The sequence below is a fragment of the Oculina patagonica genome, chromosome 12, assembly GCF_052425735.1.
Source record: "Oculina patagonica isolate OP01 chromosome 12, crgOcupat, whole genome shotgun sequence".
Lineage (NCBI taxonomy): Eukaryota > Metazoa > Cnidaria > Anthozoa > Scleractinia > Oculinidae > Oculina > Oculina patagonica.
Genome location: NC_135769.1, coordinates 30,707,861 through 30,728,961, shown reverse-complemented (window position 1 = coordinate 30,728,961; position 21,101 = coordinate 30,707,861). Strand labels below are relative to the sequence as shown.

The following is a 21,101-nucleotide window of genomic DNA, read 5'->3' as shown; positions in this document are numbered from 1 at the left end:
TTTCAAATAATGTTTCCTTTTCACCTTTGATGTTGCTATGGCAATTAACGATTTTAACAGGTGTTTGTCACTAGATAAGACAAATTGAATTCTAGAAACAAAAATTATTCAAATTCAAATTTCGACTTTAAGAATTATGCTTCACGTCGGGCTCGCTTGTTTTCAACTTTCTATACATGAATAAGCTGTAAAGCGTGCGTATAATCTGTTATGCCGAACCATTTTTCATTTCTCAAGCCGGGAAAAGTCTCGATAAGATGAGAGCCACATAAAGTTAATGTTGTTCGTGTATGTCTTAAGCACTTGTATGTCTATATATATTGACAGAGTAATTATTCATAGACGTCTTGAATTGCAGCCGTTTGACAATCAAGAAAAGTTGTTTTGTATTTTCCTCTTTCCTAAAATACCCCGAAACATTTGACTCAAAATAGTCTCTTTTTAATGACGACTTAACTGCGAGCGATAGATGTTAACCACAAGACGGAGGAGTAGAAGGCCTTGTGATAGCTAGTCACAACACAACAACAAATCCTGCTGCTCTGCGAAAATAAAATTAACAAAAATAAAAAATAAAAATTTGTACGCAGTCTAGTCCCTGGTCCTCCTCTTGCTCTCGCGGGAGAGCGGCCGTTAAAGCCTGGGAATGAACCGTCATTCGATGGAGTTCTTTCATTTCATACTCTCGCTCCTTCAGGGCTATAGCTTCCCACGCAAGTCATATTTTTTTCAACCAAGACGAATGTGAAAGGACTAGCCTTGATAAAATTACATTTTTTTAATAAACATATCCTAGGTGGAATCATGTTACATGTCTTTATAGGTAACTTAATGTTTTATCTCATTTTTCTAAAAAACATTGTTAAAATGTTCCTTGTTATCAAGTATTTCAATGATCACAAACAGTCGCAAACAATTCAGCAATTTGCCGTTCCAGATTTTTATGTCTTCCGAGATATCTAATTTAGACATCGATCTTAAATTGATATGTACAATTTTTACTATTTACTCGATTTTTCCGGGATACCTGAATTTATACATCTTAAAATGTGTACAATTGTTACTTGAGTTAAAGCTTAGCTCCTGATTTATACACAGTGAATTTACTTAAATGTGATTTGTTTTGTGATTTGTCCCTTAGTCCGCAGACAGAATTACTTCTTTGGCGAACAGAAGGCGTGACATCAACTGGCGTGACCTGAACGTTGTGTGACGCAGTACGGACGATGGTCATCTTAACTTTTTGCAGGTTTGCATTTAAACGCAAAAATTCTTGAAAGATGGCATCAGCTCTGGCGAACTCTTCGCGAAAAGATTTGTTAACCGTTTTTTCTGGAGCGCAATTTTTTAACTGTGCAAGTTCAATTCCTCCCAAACCAAGTTGCACGATGGAACGCCGCCTCGTGATTGAAAGCTCACTTTTCTTGGCTTTTGCTCGAATAAAATTCTTCGCCGATATAGTCAGTAGTTTCAGCTTCTTCTCCAAATCTTTAGCGGCCATATTTGCTGCAATCTTTTCTTTAGATTCTTTCAAGTGCTTCATGAGAACAGCAATGACGACATTGACCAACACAAACTGCGCCGCCAGAACAAACGTCACGAAGAACAGCGGTGCAGTATATTTGCTGACGCAGCAGTATTTTTCACACTCGGCTGCTTTGGAGCATTCGGATCGTAGTGTGTCCTGGGAAGAAATAAAATAGCGTTGACTTTAGATTAAAGAAAATAGATTTTTTTCATAATTTTCTATCAAGAAAACGCACGAACAACAATCATGGCTTATCAAAGGTCTTTCCAAAAGGTTTGATCTATAGAAACAACATTAGTAACATCCAAAGCGAATAACATTCAAAGCGAAGACTAGCAAATGTATAAAGTTTTCTGTAAGACAAAACGGCCCGCTAAGTTAAAAATTGTCAATATCCGACATTTGCAATACTCCGTCATACACTATTTTTACCTCTAATATTCCATTCCAGTTATCTCCTGTTGCTATACGAAACAAAGTCAACATGGCAGTTCCAAAATCCCTGAAGTGCGCATGTGGACCAAGTCCCTGGCAGGGTTGAGACGGGGAACACTCTGCACGCAAAAAAAAATAAATGATATGCTTAGAACAGCTTAACAAAAAAAAAAAGTGGGTGGGGGGAAAAATTAAAAAAAAAAAAAAAAAAAAAAAAAACCAAAAAAAAAAAAAAAAAAAAAAAACCCCAAGGGAAAAAAAAAAAAAAAAAAAAAAAAAAAAAAAAAAAAAAAAAAAAAAAAAAAAAAAAAAAAAAAAAAAAAAAAAAAAAAAAAAAAAAAAAAAAAAAAAAAAAAAAAAAAACAAACATTTAAAAACAAAAAAACCCCCCCCCCCCCCATTCTCTGGCCGTGTCGGCAAAACAGTAATTTATGTTAATTAACATTATCACAAATTACATTTTACGTGACAACGTTTTAATTTCTCACAAAGATGTTGTTTTTCTTTAAAAGAGAATCGTTAAAGCTTTAAATAATGGTAGCAGGACCGAGAGGAGTCCAACTATCAATTTCCTCTGTGACAAGTTTGAGGAGAAAAACAAGTTACAAAGAAACTTATCCGTGATTTCATTTTCGCGATATTGCTAACATTTTTTGTTTCGTTTTTGACTTTGTAACATAGCCATTCAAAAAGCAAAGTTAAATTCGGTCATTAATTTCAGCAAGATTCGGTGAGCAATGTCAATATTAGATAATTCGTCCCTTGCGAAATAAGTGTGACTCACCAAGTGTTCCAAATAACTGGATACCCAAACAGGAATAAATAAAAAATAAAAGCAGGAAAAGTAATCCAAGGTTGGCAACCTAAAAAAATAAAATAAAGTACAATATTATTTGGTTTAAACACAAAAGTTAATTTAATTGCTCTGTAATATTCTGTTAAGATAAGTCTGAACGAGGGAAACTGTAGACAAGAGATGATAACATCCCTTTTTGCTTTAAAAAGTTTATGGGCAAAGGATGAAATATGATAGAATGCAACCTTTATAAATTCAAAACAATTCGCTCATAAAAAGTTGTCTTCCGTCTCGGGGAGTACGTTGCTAGTCGAGGTTTAGGCCGGCCTAATAGTCACTTTGAGTTACCTGGACTGCGAACACTACGTTTTAACGCGGTCGTGGTAAACTGAAGCTCATATAGTTTACATTGCAGAATTTCAACTAAGCCTTCACTTAGACGTGCATGATAATTGTCCTGTAGTTGCTTTCAGCTTCACATCAAACAAACGCTCTCCCTCAAACTCCATTAGGCTACTAAGGTCGCATTTTTAAATGCTATCTAAGATTTTGACCACTGTTTCAATGCTTTTCATTTGACTGACGAGGTTTTGTATGAATTAAAATGAACGTCAGTTGTTTTGCACCACGCCCATTTTGAATCTGAGGCAAATGCAACTCGTTCAGCATGTGGTGAGCTATCAAGATGGGTGACGTTTTAGAACCTGACTTTAATTTTGCCACGGTTAAGGGTACCAAGGTTTAAGGAGTCCAGGAGTTACGGGTATACGATAAGACTCCAGTTGCAAGCGGCATTAATTCAGCAAAAATTCCTGAGCGCAAGCATATCGCCTCCCCCGCCACCTCATTTTGTCCACAAAATATCAATCAAGAGATGCGACAAACCTGAGGAAGAGCTTCAAAGAGTGTGTCCAGTAAAGAACGGACTCCTTTGGCTAGCTTTACGAGCTTCAACACTAAAATTCAAACGTATGGTAAAAAAATCAACCGTTATTTGAAGGATTATGGGCAAAAGCCACTTAACTACGGTTAACACCTTAAAAATTTATATATTACTAGTTATGCAACGCTTTCGAGTGGTACTTTCTATGAGAATATGCCGCACGAGCAACTTGTATGAATTCTCGGTATACACAGAGCCTTTCAGCGCACAGTGGTAAACGCAGCGCAAATACACAGTGACTAGTGGGATATCCTCCAAACGTATCCACGAGAAAGTCTTGTATAAATATTTCTGAAAACTATGCTTTAAAGCCAAAAGTTAACGCCGTCCCTAGAAATTCGTTAAGAATAAATCGCAGCGCACGGATGGGAAGGTTGATGGTTGAATACCGTCTGAATGTCCAACGCTTTCCTGTATTCTATTGGCTGTATATTTCTATGGCAATTTCCTATAAAAGTTTGCAGTATCTGTTTAAATAAATGCTTTCTATGAGCATATGTCAGGCGCCGAAAACTGGAGGTGATGAATTTGAACGTTGGACAACTGTGTGGTGTTTCATCGGGATACACAGACACCGAGAAGAGAGTTGAAAATACGACGCACAGCGGAGTACTTTTGACGAGATTCGAGGTGTTTAGATAGCCGATGAAACAATGTCTCGAGTGTTTGATATATCTTCTCAATCGAAACAAAAACTAAGGAGTAAACGGAGAAATAATATTGTAATAATCTATGCTTATTAAGACCAGCTATCCAAACGTCCTTCACGGTTATGATTTTCTTTGTTTCAGCTAACTTGATGAACTATTAATAAGTTTAAGAAACCTTTAGAAACTATAGCATACCTCGGATGATCCGTAACACTCTCATTGATCGTGCAACTGTAGGATTGATCAGCAGTCTTCGTGTGGAGCTCAGAGACTCGACTATTATCCCGACCAGTGAGAGAATCACGATAAGCAGGTCAATAATATTCCACCTGTAGATAAAATCACAATGAATCACGAATGTTGATAGCTACACTGGATTTTTTATAACTGACATCTAAGGCTATGTTTACACGGCAATCAACGGTTCCAAATGGATCCGGTTCGAAAACTTGATCGGATAGGCCTTCTGTATACATGGGACCGTTCTGGAACCGGTACGGAACGGATCCAAAACTGGGCTAACTGTTTTGCAGGTCCGGTATTGAATCCTTTGCGGACCGGTTCCAGAACGGTCCCATGTAAACACCTGGATCGGTTCCAAACGGTTCCATGTGTAAACAGAAGCCGTTCCGGTCCGAACCAGTGTAAACGTAGCCTAAGTAAACTTCACAAATGCGGTAGACAACTTACCTATCTTTAAAATAACGCACGAATCCAAAGGCGATAAACTTGAATATCACCTCCAGCACAAAGACACCAGTGAAGAAATAATTCGCAGTTTCCACGAATATTACAAATGTCTGCAATGTAAATAGAACTCCTTAGACGATAAGCCATTGCGTTTCCTTCGCACACGGTAAATCGTAACCGAGTAACAAATTTAACTAGTCAGAGAAACTTAAGATCTCTGAACGGCTATGTCATCAGTATGGAATTTTTGGGATCGAATCTCAGACTTATCTCTCGCGGAAAATGGAACTGAGCAAGAAACGAGAGACGCCTTCTCTAGGGTAATGCAGAGTAGAACTTTTTGTGTGTTCTATATTTCACTCTGTGGGAGGGGCGGTGGCCTAATGGTTAACCGTCGCGCAGGACTCCGGATCGAGCGGTCATTGTGTTGTCAGTTATTGGTCTACACATTAAACTCTCACAGTGCCTCTCTCCTTCCAGGTGTATAAATGGGTACCGGCAAACTTATGCTGGGTGGTAACCCTTCGATGGACTAGCATCCAATCCAAAAGGAGTATGAACACTCCTGGTCACTTCATACTACCGAACCCGGGATAGGTTTCGGCCTGTATGGGTTGCTAGGCTCGATGCAGACTTTACCTACCATATGTTACTCTGGGTTTTTATTTATATAAGTATATCTTCAAGTGAATAGGTAACGATAATAAAGGCAATCATGAACTAGGTGATATTGCCATAAATTCTCAGAACTCACTTAGAAAGAAAAATACGACTATCAGTAGGAAGAAGTGGTGCTTTGAGCTTAGAAATCACAAGGCTGTTGTTTCTAACCTGGGACATTTTGTAGTGTTCTAATGACATGCAGATTACATTGAGGCAGATCACCAATGCTATAGTCACGTCCCAGTACAGATGAAGGCACATGTCGTGAATGCGCCGGCGCCACGCGCTGTAACTTTCGTAATAAGTCTGGTCTACTTCTGAAATAAATAAAACAGACAGGAAATTAATTAATAAGTCTGGTCTACTTCTGAAATAAATAAAACAGACAGGAAATTAATTAAGATAATTTTGATCAGGAGCCACATGCATTTTTCAGCGAGAACATAAGGGTACCGCAAGGACAGAGGAGCATCAACCGATCGACATACTCGCTAATCGGTCAGATAAAAAGTGACTGCCAAATTGCTTATTGGCTGGCTGGCTGGCTGGCTGGTGGACTGACTGACTGACTGACTGACTGACTGACTGACTGACTGACTGACTGACTGACTGACTGACTGACCGGCTAATATCCTATAATTTTGAAGAATGTCCTTCGTGGAAATCGGTAACAAGTGTCTAATATCTACCTTCTTGGTTTTTATTTTTAGCCTTTTCTAGCAATTTCCTTCGCCTTCTCTGTGTTTCTTCGTCCTCTAGTCTTTCTCGACAGCGCTGAAAGTTTTCCACTACCACCCCCACAATCATGTTTAGCACAAGAAAGCCTCCTAACATAAGGAAAGGAATGAAATACGCAAGTCTCCACTCCCGGTAGTTTTTGATGGGCTGAAAAAAAAAATCCAAAACATTACATCAAAGATAACGCAAACAAGTCAGAAAGAAAAAGAAAGGCCATAACTGAAGCGTACTGCATGCTGCCGTCATTACCGGCAAATAGTTGCGCCCTATTACATGTATATAGTAGATATCCATAAAGTTAAAATGCTTTCTGAATTTCCAATTTAAGCGTTTGGAGTGGGGAAGCCTGAAAGAGAGATTCGGGGCTTCGGCGGGGTTCGGGTCCGTGACCTCCGCGATGCCGGTGCGATGCTCTACCTCTATTCCATCCGCAGTTCATATATGAATCATTTCATATACATTACATCATTTCACTCCTCTCACGGGAAAATATGAACTAACAATTGACCTCGCTCCCAATGTGTGGCTTCAATAGCTCAGTTGGTAGAGCATCGCGCCGGTGTCGCGGGGGTCGCGGGTTCGAGTCCCGTTGAGGCCCTGTTTTTTTTTTCTCGGGCTTTTTTATTCCGGTTGCTTGAATTGGAAATTCACTGCGACGATCATTTATCACTTTCAGTAGTGTAAGTGTAGTGTACTTGTTATTGTAAGCAGTGTGTTTTTTTTTTTTTTTTTCATTCAATAAAAATAAATAAATAAATGAATAAATAAAATGCTTTCTAGCTTTAAGTACCTAGTCTTATAACTGGACTTTAATACGGCAATTATAATTAAGACAAATTTTGTACCTGTTTGTCGATTCCCACTGCATCGATTCCATTGTGCATTATTTCTACCCATCCATCCCGGGTGGAAAATACAAAAAGTGATATCAACGCCTGTGAATTAAAGACATTTCTTTTTACAAAAAAAACTTACTGTTGCATTTAAAGGGGACAATTTAACGGAGACAATTAAATGGCAAAAAAAAAAATAGTATATAGCCATTGACCTCTTGCTGAAGTGTAAGATTTTTTGATCGTTTAAATTTAAATTGATACGAGGAGTCTAATTTTAGACAAGGAGAATGAAAGACAGTTCAATTTGCAGTTTAAGTTTCAATAACACAGTAAATTACCTTGGGTAAGTTGTCAAAATTGTACATGTGATTTTCCCATGTACCACTGCTATTCAGACATTCGATCTTGTTTGTCACGTGTCTTTTGTTGCCTTCGCAGTAATGAAAGGTACCCTTGAAAATCTGGAAGGAAAAGAATGAAAATAATATAATAGTATTTTTGTAAAAAAATATTACTCTTGCAAAAGTCCAGTAAAGATAGACAAGTCTACCTTTGACAACATTCGGGATACTCGCATGTGGTTAGATCACTGTGATGATACAGTGGAACCCCGATATAACGATCCTCGATAAAACGATATTCCCGATATAACGATGAATATTCTATGTCCCGGCAAAAGTTACAGTAAAATGTATGGGACGGAACCCCGATATAACGATCTTCCATATAACGATGAAAATTTAGCGGACCGAACGTAAAATTCTCCCGATATAACGATATTATCAGTACACCGTCACATTTTATTTGCAAAACATCGAATTTAATGCAATAACATTACGGTAATCGAGTCATCTTTGACGTTTCTAAAAACAGCTTTGTACGATGCAATACGAAAATGATACTGTGTTCAAAGTTTTTTATCAAAATTATTCTCTTTATCCTCCTCTAATATGCAGTAAAAAGTACTTGTTACCCCGTTATAACTATATTTTCGGTTATTTTACGAAAATTTTACGGCCATATCGTAATATCGGGAGTTTCGATATAACGATACTTCGATATAACGATATTATTTTACTGCTCCCTTGGCATATCGTTATATTGGGGTTCCACTGTATTTAGTTAGTGACTTTTGTACTTCCGGTTGCCAGCGGTGTACAGACTTCCGGTAACACTTATTATCTGGTGCCGTCGTACATTGCGAATCGTGTGTAGCGTTTTGCCCGCCATCTTGATCGAGTAAAGAATCTAGTTGACTTCGCCATTTCGCCTCGGTTTAGTTACTTTAGCAGCTCGAAGCCATCGCAATCATATCATGTATTTCGAGCTCCCGGATGAGCTTTTGATAAGACTGACAACGTGTGCGATGGTGTGATATCATTTCTCGCAGTATATAATATCGTGTCAGATGTGTACAGAGCATTTCACTAAAAACACTCAGTTCTGAGTTCAGACAACTATTGTCTGCATCAATCTTATCTGTTGTCACTTTTGTTTAGGCCGAAAGATTAGGCCGAAAGAACTACGACTAGCGGCCGAAATTAGGCCGAAAGAACTACGACTAGCGGCCGAAGATTAGGCCGAAAGAACTACGACTAGCGGCTTTTGAGTTCAAACACTTACCTGAACACCTAGAATTCCAAACATCACGAAGAAAATGGCAGCGATCAGAACAGTATTTCCAATCGGTTTCAGTGAATAAAGAAGAGTTTGAACAACCAACTTCAAGCCCGGAGCTCGACGAATCATCCTGTTAGAAATATCAGCGATATGTTTAGACCAATTAACAATCTTTCCATGACTGCGCGTTGGATCTGAGATGATAGATAGCCAACGAGGTGCGTAGCGCCGATTTGACTATCACTACCTCATATCCAACAAGCGTAAATGTAATATGTGAACTCCCCAACTGTTCTCTCTAAAGCGTACACCTACTATATTAGTACTAGTGGTCCATGGTACATGAGCTCATATACCATGGCCTGCAAATCAATTAAAACTCAGAAACTGCAATAAACCATGACTAGTTTTTAATGACAGCAGATAAACAACGTCAAACCGGAACCAATCATATTCACGGATCTTCATTAGAATACCCTGACTGTCTTCTAATTAAAAGTATACTAATAGGTCGAGAGGATAAAGATGTTTGACTATCGATAGATGATGATTGTTCCATTTTAGCAATTTTCTTGTTTGCTTTATTTTGCAACCGAAGTCATTCGATTAAATTGATTTGATTGTGCAGGATAAATTAATTTAAATCAATTCGCAGACTAACCTCAGTGGTCTAAGAGTCCTCAGTGCCCTGAAAGACCTTGAGAGCTCCAAGTACTTCAGGTGCTGTGTCAGAACTGTACGTTATGATGACGTCAATCCAAGAAAAGAGCACAAGGATTCCATCTAGAACATTCCAGCTGTCCTTCAAGTAGGTCCCAGGGCCCAGAACAAAACCATGAGCTACAATCTGTGTGGTTGTAAGAAGATGAGAAGTTTCTCATTAGGACGAAATCATACAAGAACAAGGACTGGTGCAAGTAATGGGGAATGAGAGTTTGACAGGAGCTCTCTTTGCTACTCTCGACTAAAATCAGCGCCCCTTCTAGCGAGTTGAGAGTACTCGAGATCTAGAGTTGACATGAAAGGAAAAAAAATTAGGGGAAACTTTCGTCAACTATCATGAAAATATGAACAAGTTCAAACATCTCAATTCCAATAAGGACGCACGACAGTCTATGAGAGTGCATGGAGAGTTGCAGTCAAACGGTAGCAAGAAACTTAATAAACCCTCCTCAATAATATCCCTGCCGACTCTCCATTGCGTTTGATGCGATCCTCACCAGTAACAGCCAAAACCTTATCAAAGTGCATGATTATTTTAACCCTTTGGAGCCCAAATAATTTATTCTTCATTTTGGATGGTCTTTTGCTCTTCTTCAGTTACATCTGTCATTTAAGCCAAATTTGGATAGGAAGACAAGACATGGGCTATCTTCGTCAACGTATTTATTAATAAGTCACTAAATGATCTTTTATTAAAATAGTCTTCACGGAAATTTACCTTTATCATCATTTCAAGACTAAAAATGATGGTCAGTACCAATATTGCAATGTCGATTATCCGGCGTTTCTACAGAAAAGACAAAAAAACACATAGGTAAATAGGTAAAAAAAATCGATTGATTAATTGTATTAAAGTCATACTAAAATTTTAAAACGTACGCGAGACTTTGGAATTGTCTTTTGTTTTACTTATGCCTCCCTTGTCAATCATCCTCATCACCAGCATTTTTCTTCTCGGAAGTTCAAGTCTGAAGTCTGAAGTCTGAAGTCTGAAGTCTGAAGTCTGAAGTCTGAAGTCTGAAGTCTGAAGTCTGAAGTCTGAATTCTGAAGTCTGAAGTCTGAAGTCTGAAGTCTGAAGTCTGAAGTCTGAAGTCTGAAGTCTGAAGTCTGAAGTCTGAATTCTGAAGTCTGATCTGAAGTCTGGTCTGGTCTGGTCTGGTCTGGTCTGAGTCTGGTCTGAGTCTGAGCTGAGTCTGGTCTGGTCTGAAGTCTGGTCTGAAGTCTGAGTCTGTTCTGAAGTCTGAAGTCTGAAGTCTGAAGTCTGAAGTCTGAAGTCTGAAGTCTGAATTCTGAAGTCTGAAGTCTGAAGTCTGAAGTCTGAAGTCTGAAGTCTGAAGTCTGAAGTTAAATCCAAAAAGTCGGCTGCCTGGGAGTAACCACCACCTTAGACGCCAAAATATTCATGGCAATGCGGCTGGCCAATTTATACCCGGTGTTTTCGTTTCCTTACTGCACATGATGTTACACCTTTTTTTTTTTTTTTTTTTTTATTTTTTTTTGGGGAAAAAAAAAAAAAAAAAAAAAAAACAAAAAAAGGAGCACCGGGGACCCCAAAAACACCACCCCTAACCACTCGCCACGCTTCCTCCTTGTCTTATTAGGTTCAGTTTTCAAACTAAAGTTAGTTATTTATCACACATCCCTCCTTAAAATAGCCTTAGCCCGCAAGAGAATAGTAACTAGGGAAAAATGAGTCATCACCTGGTGATGTGATGGTATGTTAGGTTCTTCTAGTGCCAGGACCACGCAGCTTATGAGAATGAAAAACAGAACCACGTAGTCAAAGTACTTGTGTTCACATAGAGCAGTTAGAAATCGACGAAGTCTGCAAGAATAATGATAGATGGATCAGACTGGACGGTTTCCCTGGACGGTACAAACAATTGTTTCTGAAAAGATACTTCGCTGAAGTGGGCCATGCAAATTGGTCCTTGCCCTGCTTTATGAAGTAATCTCTCGTCAAGTTGAACATCTCCATCAGCAAACAATCGACGGTAGAGCAGAGGGAAACACTTTTCAGCATTTTATGCAAAGAACTCAAAATAAAAACTGAAACGTTCACACCTGATTGTCATACGGCACCTTACCTGTTTGAGGGAGGAAACAAAAACAGGGACCAGTCTGATCGCATTTTGGTGATCTTTGGAACTTTCCTTTTCTTAGCCTTCAACACAGAAGATAAGAATAAATAAACACAAAAGTTATAAAATAAAAAACGAGTCTTACTTGGCAGCAAAAAATAGAGCTGTCTGTACATATAAGCAAACGTCATTTCCGGTTTATACCTGAGCTTTGGGAACAGCAAATTCTCGTAGCTGATAAATGTCTTCGCTGTTATTTTCCTGGAACACTATCTGGGGTGACTCTGGCCGAGATGTTGTTACTGACGCCTCTGATTGGCTCGAACGTGACCTCCTGTCAGCAATTGCCGAAGACTCAATTTTCCACGTGAGTTCAGAGGTTCTCTTGGAGGGAACCTCGATATTTCTCTCTGATTCCAAAGTCTCAAAATTTGAGATGTCTCTTGTTTCTAAATCGTCCGTAAGAAACCCTGGATTATACGCGGAAAACTCCGGCTCGATGTCACCACAATCTGACGTGTTTGTAGAAGTTCTTTCCTTCCTTCGTTTGATCGACTTTGATGCCTGTCGCATTCTTTTCAGCTGCGGCATTGTCAAGTTAGCTTCCTTTATTTGTAAAACAGCGACTGAGTTCTTAGTTTCTAATGGTTCTAGCGGTGCCAAGGAAAGACTCGGCGTGAAGTTCGATTTTAATTGAAAAGTTGTCCCCAACGCGTTTCGCACTCCGTGACCGCAAAAATCTGGGGTTGACTCCGGGTTACAACTCCCGGGGCATGATTCTTGAGAGTCTTGCCTGGAGACCAAAATATGGGGCATTTCAAAGTTTCTTATTGGCGATTTGGTTGGATTTTTGCCAATATTTTCTTTTCTGTTCTCTTGCATTGGTTTTCGTTTCTACGGGATAAGAAACAGCGATTGAGATTAGTCAAACACTTTTTTAACGATAACCTTAAACAAAACAGTTAAAATGCTTTGATGTTTGCTCGCAGTCTGACTTACAATATTTTAAGGTGTGGGAAGGTGGGCAGATACTTATTTGCAATCAAAACCGCTTGATAAGACCAGAATCACCTTTTAAAAAGGTAATTGTGGTCTTATAAAGCGGCTTTGGATTGCAATTCACACACCTGGCGCCGGTTACAATTTTTTTTCGTGCTTGGCACATCGTGGTTACATGTTTTTCCGCGCTTGCCTCTGTTTTAACATTTTCCCACGCTTGGCATCCATTGCACAGTTTTGCTTGATTTCTGATTGATTTATTATATGCCATTTATATTTGTAATGGTTGACCACATGTCAATGCCGTGTTTTTGGTTCTGGGTTTGATCAGACGCTTTTTGCTTATATATATACATTTTTTTCGCTATGTATTTTTAAATATTAGTTTCTTCTAAACGTGTAACGTATTTTTGTAACCTATTGTAGTCTTTATTATTGTATTCTCAAAGACATTACTGCACTAATATTAAAGATATTAGCTATAACTTGAGCTTCTCTAAAATTCGAGAGAAAATAAAGTTTATGTTATGTTTAAAAAAAGTCCTCACTTAATTATTGTTTATTGGTCGTCTGCAACTCTGCGGCAATCACTTCAAAAGATTTGATTTGAATTTTTTAGATTTGAGTTAAATGAATGGGGGGGGGGTTTTTTTTTTTTTTTTTTTTTTTTTTTAACCCCCCCCCCCCCCCCCCAAGCGAAATTTAAAAAAACCCCAAAATTTTTAAAAAAAACCAAAAAAAAAAAAAAAAAAATAAAAATTAAAAAAAAATTCCCTTAACCCCCAAAAAATCTTCCCTTGTGGTCCCTTGTTCCCTAAAAGTACTGTCGATTTTTTGTAATCCCTGTTCCCTAAAATATCAGAAACACAGCTTTTGTTCCCGTGTTCCCAGCTACATTTTCCTTATGTTCGAATGTTCCCGGTTATTTTATAGCCATGTTCCGTTGTTAATTCCCTGAAACCCCCTGGGAGGGGCTCAACTATGGTCAATGCTTGTAACATACCCCTGAATTTGTGAATCCTTCTACAAGTATGGCGACCAGTAGGTTAAATAACACGTAATAACCAACAGCCATGAGTGCGGTAAAATACAACGCCGCCCATTTGTTCGTAGCGCGCATGCCGTCATACATCACTTGATTCCAGTTTTCTTGAGTTAAGATCTGTTTTAAGAAAAAAAAAACATTCAAATGTCAAACGAAATTCGGCGTCATTATAGTGGGCAAACTCGTTTTAAGTAAATGTGAATCTTTTTTCGGGGTGCATTTCAAGCGTTGCTAGCCACGGGCAATTGCTTTGGCATTTTGAGCATCCTCAGCAAGTCAAAATCAATTACAATACAATAGATCTACAATACGATCATTTATTGAAACACGAAGCACGTAGGAACTAGCCAAGGTGTACTGGAAACAAAGCGTACCCCCCCCCCCAAAAAAAAAATTTAAATTAAACAATGTTAAGGATATATTAAGAACAATAATACCAATAATACTTGAAAAACTAAGCTTAAAACTAAGTACTTGGGGCTAATCCAAAACGATTAAGTTACTTTATAACTTAAGGCTCTAGAACTTAGAGGAAACCACGAGGGCCAGTTTTTGGCTTGGTCAACAAGGACCCCTCAAGAAAAGACGGCTCGGTGATGGAAAAGTTAACCCTCCTGCCATAACAACCTTTCTCCATGTTAAAAGGCTTTTAAGTGGGAGTGGTTTTGCGTCCAAAACACAGGCGTTAATAGGTATCGAAAGGTGCCCACGTGAAAAAAAAAACACATACCTGAAACACAGTTACCATTGCCCAGAGGAAGTTGTCAAAGTTGCTGCGAGAGGTCACCTCTTTTCCTTCAGCGTTCTCAAAATTAAACTTTCCACCAAACAGATTCATTCCAAGAATTGCAAACGCGAATATAAAAAGAAACAGCAGGCCGAAGAACGTCATGACACTCGTCATAGTTTTGACGACGACTAGCAACTGGTATCGAACCGGTCTGACCAGTTTAAAAATCCGGAGTAACCGGATACTCCGAAATATTGAAAGGGCTGAATTTCCTTGAGAGAGTAGGATTTCACAGATACTGCAAAATAAAAATACAGAAAAAAATGAACTTCATTCCAATGAGATCAACGCCAAATTAAAGTATAAAAAGAACGGCAAACAGTTCTAACTTAAATATTTTTACCTAGAAATAACGTGGAGAAAATGAAGACGTGTAACAGACTTACCTTACAATGACAATGATTCCATCGAATACATTTTGTCCCTGGCTCAGGTACGAAGTTACGCCATACCCCAGTAACTTTATTATCATCTCAACGCAAAAAATGGACACGAAAATAATGTTTAACGTGTCCAGTGCGACAGTCAGGCTCTCTGGCTGCGAAGAAAACATTGAAAGTTATTTGTGAAGCAACTACTAATTTTTTAGGCAACGATTCAGTGATTATTGTAGTCTTCCACATTTGTCGGAATTACCCGTTCTGTAGGCGATAAACCGAGAATAACAGTAAAAACAATTTGAATATTCCATACACGCCGAACCCTAAGAAAATGGCTAGTTAACCGCTGTTTTAATGTCTTACATGCTTGATAGGGTTTAGGGAGATTTGCAGCTGCTGTGACTCCGATTCTCTTATTTAGAAGCAAAGGAATGCATGAACTTTAGCTCGCTGTAAAATGAGAAAACTTGCAAGTTGATTCGGAGTAAAATATATCACTCTTACCTGCCGGTAATGTTCAAGGCCCATGCAAATCATGTTCAACAAAATGGCGCTCATAATAAAAAACGTAAACTGTTTGCTCTCGGTAACCTTCCTGCAAAGAGTTCTCAACCTCTGCCAAGGTCCACGATTCGTTGTGACGTCATAAGTTGCACTCTGTCTTAAGTTAAATAGACTTTCAAACATATCATCCTCACTCTGCGTAGAAATATGTCGACGTTTCAAGGAAGGTCTTTTTATATCCTTACTAGAATTGTCCTCAGGTTGGCATTCCTTGTCCCAACTCTCCAAAGCCAATTCCTTGAACGGCGAGTCTCTCTTTACGTCTTCCTCCTCTGCGTCAACGTCTAAAGTAGACAAAACATTCATGTTTCCCTTTTCGGGATTGATCTCATTCTTACTGAAATTTCCAATTTCTTCGTCAAATAGTTCTGACGGATTGTAAGAAGAAATCCCAGGTGATCGAGTGCGAGTCAACTTTACGTGTGCTGGCTGACTAAAACGTCGATGCTTCAACAATTCTTTGTCTTTTCGTCTAACTGATAACTTCCGGTCTTCCTTACTCTCCTTTGTGTTTTCAGTGTCTTTATCGTGCGATTGAGTACTTTCGTGCGCATGCTGTGGATTAATTTCCGCTGACACTGTTGTGGAAGCAGAGACTTCTGCCTTTCCAGAGCGAGAATTTTTTCTGCTTGCACTGTTGCTAGATGAAAACGCGAAGAAACCAGTTGTTGGTGAAGGAATGTTTAAAGTTACGCTTGTCCTTGCCTGTGCGACGATTTCTTCGATGGAAACAGCTGAGGATGTTTCCGCGTGAATTGAAAGAGTATGTGAGCATACAGAAGTTTTAGAGCTTCTTCTAGAAGCTTGTTCTGGAGGGGCAAGGAAATCTTGCAACACTCCAGATTCTTCGACGAAGTTTGTGGGAGAAGGCAATGCTCCTTCTTTCTCAACCTTTATTTTTGGCACCTCTGATGAAGGAAAGAAGTTAGGATCACTAATTGGGGAAGGTGGCACAAAGCAATTGTACAAATGGTGATGAAAATAGTGATGATGATAAATGTGGTGATGGTGGTGGTGAACGTGTCCCTTCTCTTGAGGCTTGCCGTTGAAAAACGTTCGTATCAATTTCAACAACTTTTGCAAAGGCTTTGAGGAGTGGAGTGGCGATTCATCTTTGCTGTTTTCCATCAATTCTATCTCACGCGCTTTAGTCTCCTGGAATTGCATGGTGATTACAACCAGACACAAGTTCACAAGGAAGAAAGATCCCATCTAGAAATGAATAGAAAAGCGTTAAATCAATGACTGACTTGAATTGTGCAACAGAGCGACCTAATGGCAGGTTGATCGATCGAAGTAAAGACGTGAGGAAGAGGGAAGGAGGAAGCCAGGCAGCAGACTGGGAGGCTGGCAGACTGGCACGCTGGCACACTGGCAGCTCAGTCTGACAGGCAGGCAGAGAGTAAGGGAGGAAGGAACAACGGAAATTAAATGAACGTTAAACTGTGGCTTCAAACAGGTTAATCACATGGGTAGCTATTTTAATTTGCATTCTTACCACTATGAGTACAACAAAGTATATCCAGTTCCAATAGCTGTGAGAATCTTGGACAAAATACATGATATCTGACCATCCCTCCAAGGTAATAACCTGTCGTAACGAAAGGTAATACAGAAGGTAAATATTGTGTGATGTTGATTTGAGTTGTTGCTTTTATTTTTGGTATTGTTGTTGGTGGAGTTGTTGTTATTGTTGTTGTTGTTGTTATTGTTATTGTTGTTCTTGAGCCCCGGACGGGGTCATTGTGTTGCGCTCATTGTTAAGAGACCTGACTTTCGCAAAACATGCATGCTTCTCTCCAACCAGGGGTTAAAATCTGGCACCGGTGAAAAGTTAGGGCAACCTAAAGAAAGTAGTTGGGGAAACCTGCGACAGACAAGCATCCCATCCAAGCGGGGTAAAGTAGCAATACTGCTGGCTTCACAGGGAAAAAACGAAGTTAAGCGCCAATGCTGATGGAACCATATTGCTCTTGCAATACTCGAGATTTAATATCTGAAAAATGATCTCGCCTCTCTTATAAGTTCCTGGGACATTTCCTCACCTGAAAAATAGCCATCCATGCAATACCAATATTATCAAACGAAGTTGTGTCGTAGAATGGGTTTGGTCCGTTAGGTGTGCAGTTGATATAGTACTGATTCCAGTTTGTACAGACTGAGGTATTCACAACGGAGTTATTTTCAAAGGAACCAATGGCACTCGGTATTGCCCAGGTAATACGGCTTGATATCAGAACACTCACTGGTACCGTGATCCCCTGGTTCAGAGCAGACGAAATCTGGGTTATGGAAGGATGGTTGGTAAAACGTTGACCTGTTATATCTAAAACCGTGGAAAGAAAAAAATATAACCATCAACAACTGTTATCTCTTTTATAAGAGCTGCTAATTTCTGGCATCCAATAAACCATATATATACATATATATATATATATTTTTTTTTGAAATGAACTAGATACTGATAACATTCAGAGCTGGTAGAAAGTTGACCAGTTCGCTTTTTCTATGGCATGGTTGAGGCCAGGAGTTGAGCTCGGGACTACAAATCTAGCCAGTGGCAGGACGGAGGGCCCGGCTGAACCCGAGACCTCCGGTTTACAAGACTTACAAGATTAGCACAGTCCTACAGAAATCAGAAATATGCGCCGCCACCAATCAATAGATCATCCCAGCCCATGCAGGAATGAGCTTTACCTGGTAAAGAAGGCCGAATCCTCTGAGAAGGTGGTAAAGCATCTATTTCTTAGCTTTCCTTGCCATAGCTGTACGCCGATGATACCGAAAACGAAGAAGATGAGGAAGGACAAAAGAAGAACATTGCCAAGCATTGGAAGCGTGTCAAGAAGGAGGGTAACCAGAATCCGTATACCTGTTAAAAACGACCACAAAACGTCGTAAGTTGAGATAAGAGAGGTATAAGAGATATAAAGGATACTGCAAGACATTCATGGAAATACGGCAGCAACACCAACGTTATAATACGTTTACACAACGACAATGAGCCTAATTTTAATTAGGCTCATTGAAGTTTAAAAACTTCAATGACAAAAGTCAAAGGTTCTATAGAGTCAATCGAAGACTTTCCAATAGCAAAAGGAAATTAATCAAGGTCTTCCAAACATTTATGAAGGTAACATAAGTTTTAATTCATGCTGGCCGACCTCGGATAGACTGGTCTTACTGAAAAGAATTTTTTCTCACAAAAGTTTGGAGAATTTCGAAGAGTTTTCAAATATTCACGAAGATTTTCGGAAGACCTCGAGATATCTTTTAATCATGTGTACTCAAGCAAATATCCTGATAATAGACCTCGCTCTCAGATAATTCGAGCGTATCATGACATTCATGTCAGCAATAATGCATCAAACCGGTTAAACTAGATCAGTACAGTGATGTACTTACTTGGAACTTTATTGATGGCCCGAAGCGGTCGCAGAACTCTGAATGCCCGTATGATGGTAAGATAGTTGCCCCTTTTTATTGCTTTCTCGATCAAGCTGAAAAATGTCACAGCAAAAAACAACAAACAACATCCGAGTTTTTATGTACTTATTAATAACTTTTTAAACTAAGTTAAATCAATTTCACCATTCAAGTAACCTTTATGCTATTTTATACGGCCCCAGTTCATGTTACAAAAGCTTGCTGCAACGTAAGACAAAGGTGGCATGGAGCACGAATTTTCCAACTCGATTTTAAGTTTCAAGACAAAAACTAAACATGCAAACAAAACAACTATAGCCACAGACTTTTGCAGTGTGAAAGAAATTGAATTTTCTTGCTAAATCAATCCTTAACTATAACATATTATGTATTGACTAAATGGGTCGCGAGGAACGAGAAAATATTTGGTTAAGCTATTTCATACGCCAATTTTTAAGAGATAATTGAATAATTGTTCAGCGACCGTTCAACCAGTGTGGGCCATTGGAACCCTTAATATTTGGCGTATAAAAGAGCTTAACCAAATATTTTCTCGTTCTTTAGCCACAGGCTTTTGCAGTGTGAAAGAAAGTTGAACTTCCTAGCCAAATCAAGCCCTAAATGTAATGAGTAAATGGGTCGCGAGGAACAAGAAAATATTTGGTTAAGCTCTTTTATGATGTAGGGACCACGTGCTACACTCGATCTGTACGCCATGAAAGCTAATTGCATACTCTTTCCTCCCCGACCCAACCTTACTCGGCCAGTCTTACCCAATAATCACAATAAAACAGTCCAGTCTGTTCCACTTGTCCTGTAAGTAACCTTTCTTTCCAGTGACACCCATTGCAAACATCTTGATCACCATCTCAGCGAAAAAGAAAGCGAAGATCACATGTTCAACGTTCTCGAGCACTTGGCACCGAGTGGAGTGGCAGTCTTTGTCAAGCGGATTGTACATGGCTAATGTGACACAGTTGATGAGGATTACAGACATACTGATGCGCTCGAACCATGTGCGATAGTGTTAAGGAAGAGTGCCTGTTAGCATTATTTATTGTCATGAGCATCAAACTCAGTAAATCTACTCCCGCGCGCAGTGAAGTGTACTAATCATTCTATCAATCTAGCTAAAGAGCGAAGTTATCAGAGCTTATCTCGAAACCATATAGCCGCGAAACGCCAAAGCTTCCCCCAAGGCCACTTCGGGTTTCCATTGCCTTGAATTGAAATTGCAAGAGCGAAGTCGCTGAACGAATTCTTTCAATTAACTTTACGGGCCCAAAGTATACGGCGCTAACAATTTTAAGTGACTCGGCGATTTCACTAAATTGAAGTGATTTAAGACGAGTATTTGCATATAAAGGTGGCGTTAGTTTTGGCGGGAGCGTTGCACACGCCGTTTCCAATGGCATCGAATCATCATTGATTATCACGCTGCAACAGGGAACGAATCTGGCTGCCGACCTAAGGCTGACCGAGGAGTCCGGCTAATGGCTAAAGGAGTTTAGTTCATAAAGTGGTTGGCGTTGGCAACCTTCGCAGACTTGCCAGAATTTGTCTTTCGACGATTATAGTCGAATAACGAGGGCATTCGCCCTCTGACTAAACGAGTGGGCGACTACAAAAGAGGATACAAAAGCTTCATGAAACGAAATGACGTTCAGAAAGGTCCTTGTATTAAAAAATAGATCACTCAGATAATTCAGTGAATTTGCACAACGGATGTGTCGTCATGTGAGATATATGCGCGTGCAGCCGATTGCATACGAGACGATCTTAATAGCTAGACCTTAATAAAATGTAACTTTGTCATCAAGTATTCTTTGGGACATCAAGAAAGACATAAGTCATTCTTTTTTCATGCGATAAACATTCTCGGAATGTAAAGAATGTGTTATTTTGGTGTTTTGAACTGATTGATAAAAAAATAATGCTATATTTTTCCGTTGTTTACCTGATAAATTGTGAAAGTGAATTTAATGTTCCAACATCAACCCTCTTTAGAGAATATGTTTACAACAACAATGATATCAGTGGAGTGTAAGCTATTAATCGAAAGTGGATAGAAAATGAGTATTCTATTTGCGTAAAAAGAAACGTGATTTTTGCTCATTTCACTAATTGCAGCAAAATTGCGAAACTATTAGCTGCTAATTGTCATTCAAATGTTTGTAGTTCGGCGCCAACTGA

At 39.1% G+C, this 21,101-nt stretch overlaps 1 protein-coding gene across 1 annotated transcript; it reads right to left on the bottom strand.

Annotated features, from left to right (window-relative positions):
• Positions 1-237: 237 nt before the first annotated feature.
• On the bottom strand, positions 238-19,919 carry LOC144631381 (voltage-dependent T-type calcium channel subunit alpha-1G-like). The gene is given in 27 exon segments (XM_078489804.1): positions 238-1,684; positions 1,961-2,082; positions 2,748-2,826; positions 3,645-3,715; positions 4,548-4,681; positions 5,043-5,152; positions 5,874-6,022; positions 6,395-6,590; positions 7,289-7,378; positions 7,618-7,740; positions 8,903-9,029; positions 9,561-9,592; positions 9,594-9,746; positions 10,341-10,409; positions 11,325-11,448; positions 11,711-11,787; positions 11,909-12,598; positions 13,707-13,865; positions 14,479-14,776; positions 14,925-15,076; positions 15,423-16,694; positions 16,981-17,073; positions 17,528-17,680; positions 17,682-17,808; positions 18,180-18,354; positions 18,888-18,982; positions 19,682-19,919. Coding segments are annotated over 27 exon segments (5,709 nt in total). The 5' UTR covers positions 19,906-19,919; the 3' UTR covers positions 238-1,069.
• Between the last annotated feature and the right edge of the window lie 1,182 nt (positions 19,920-21,101).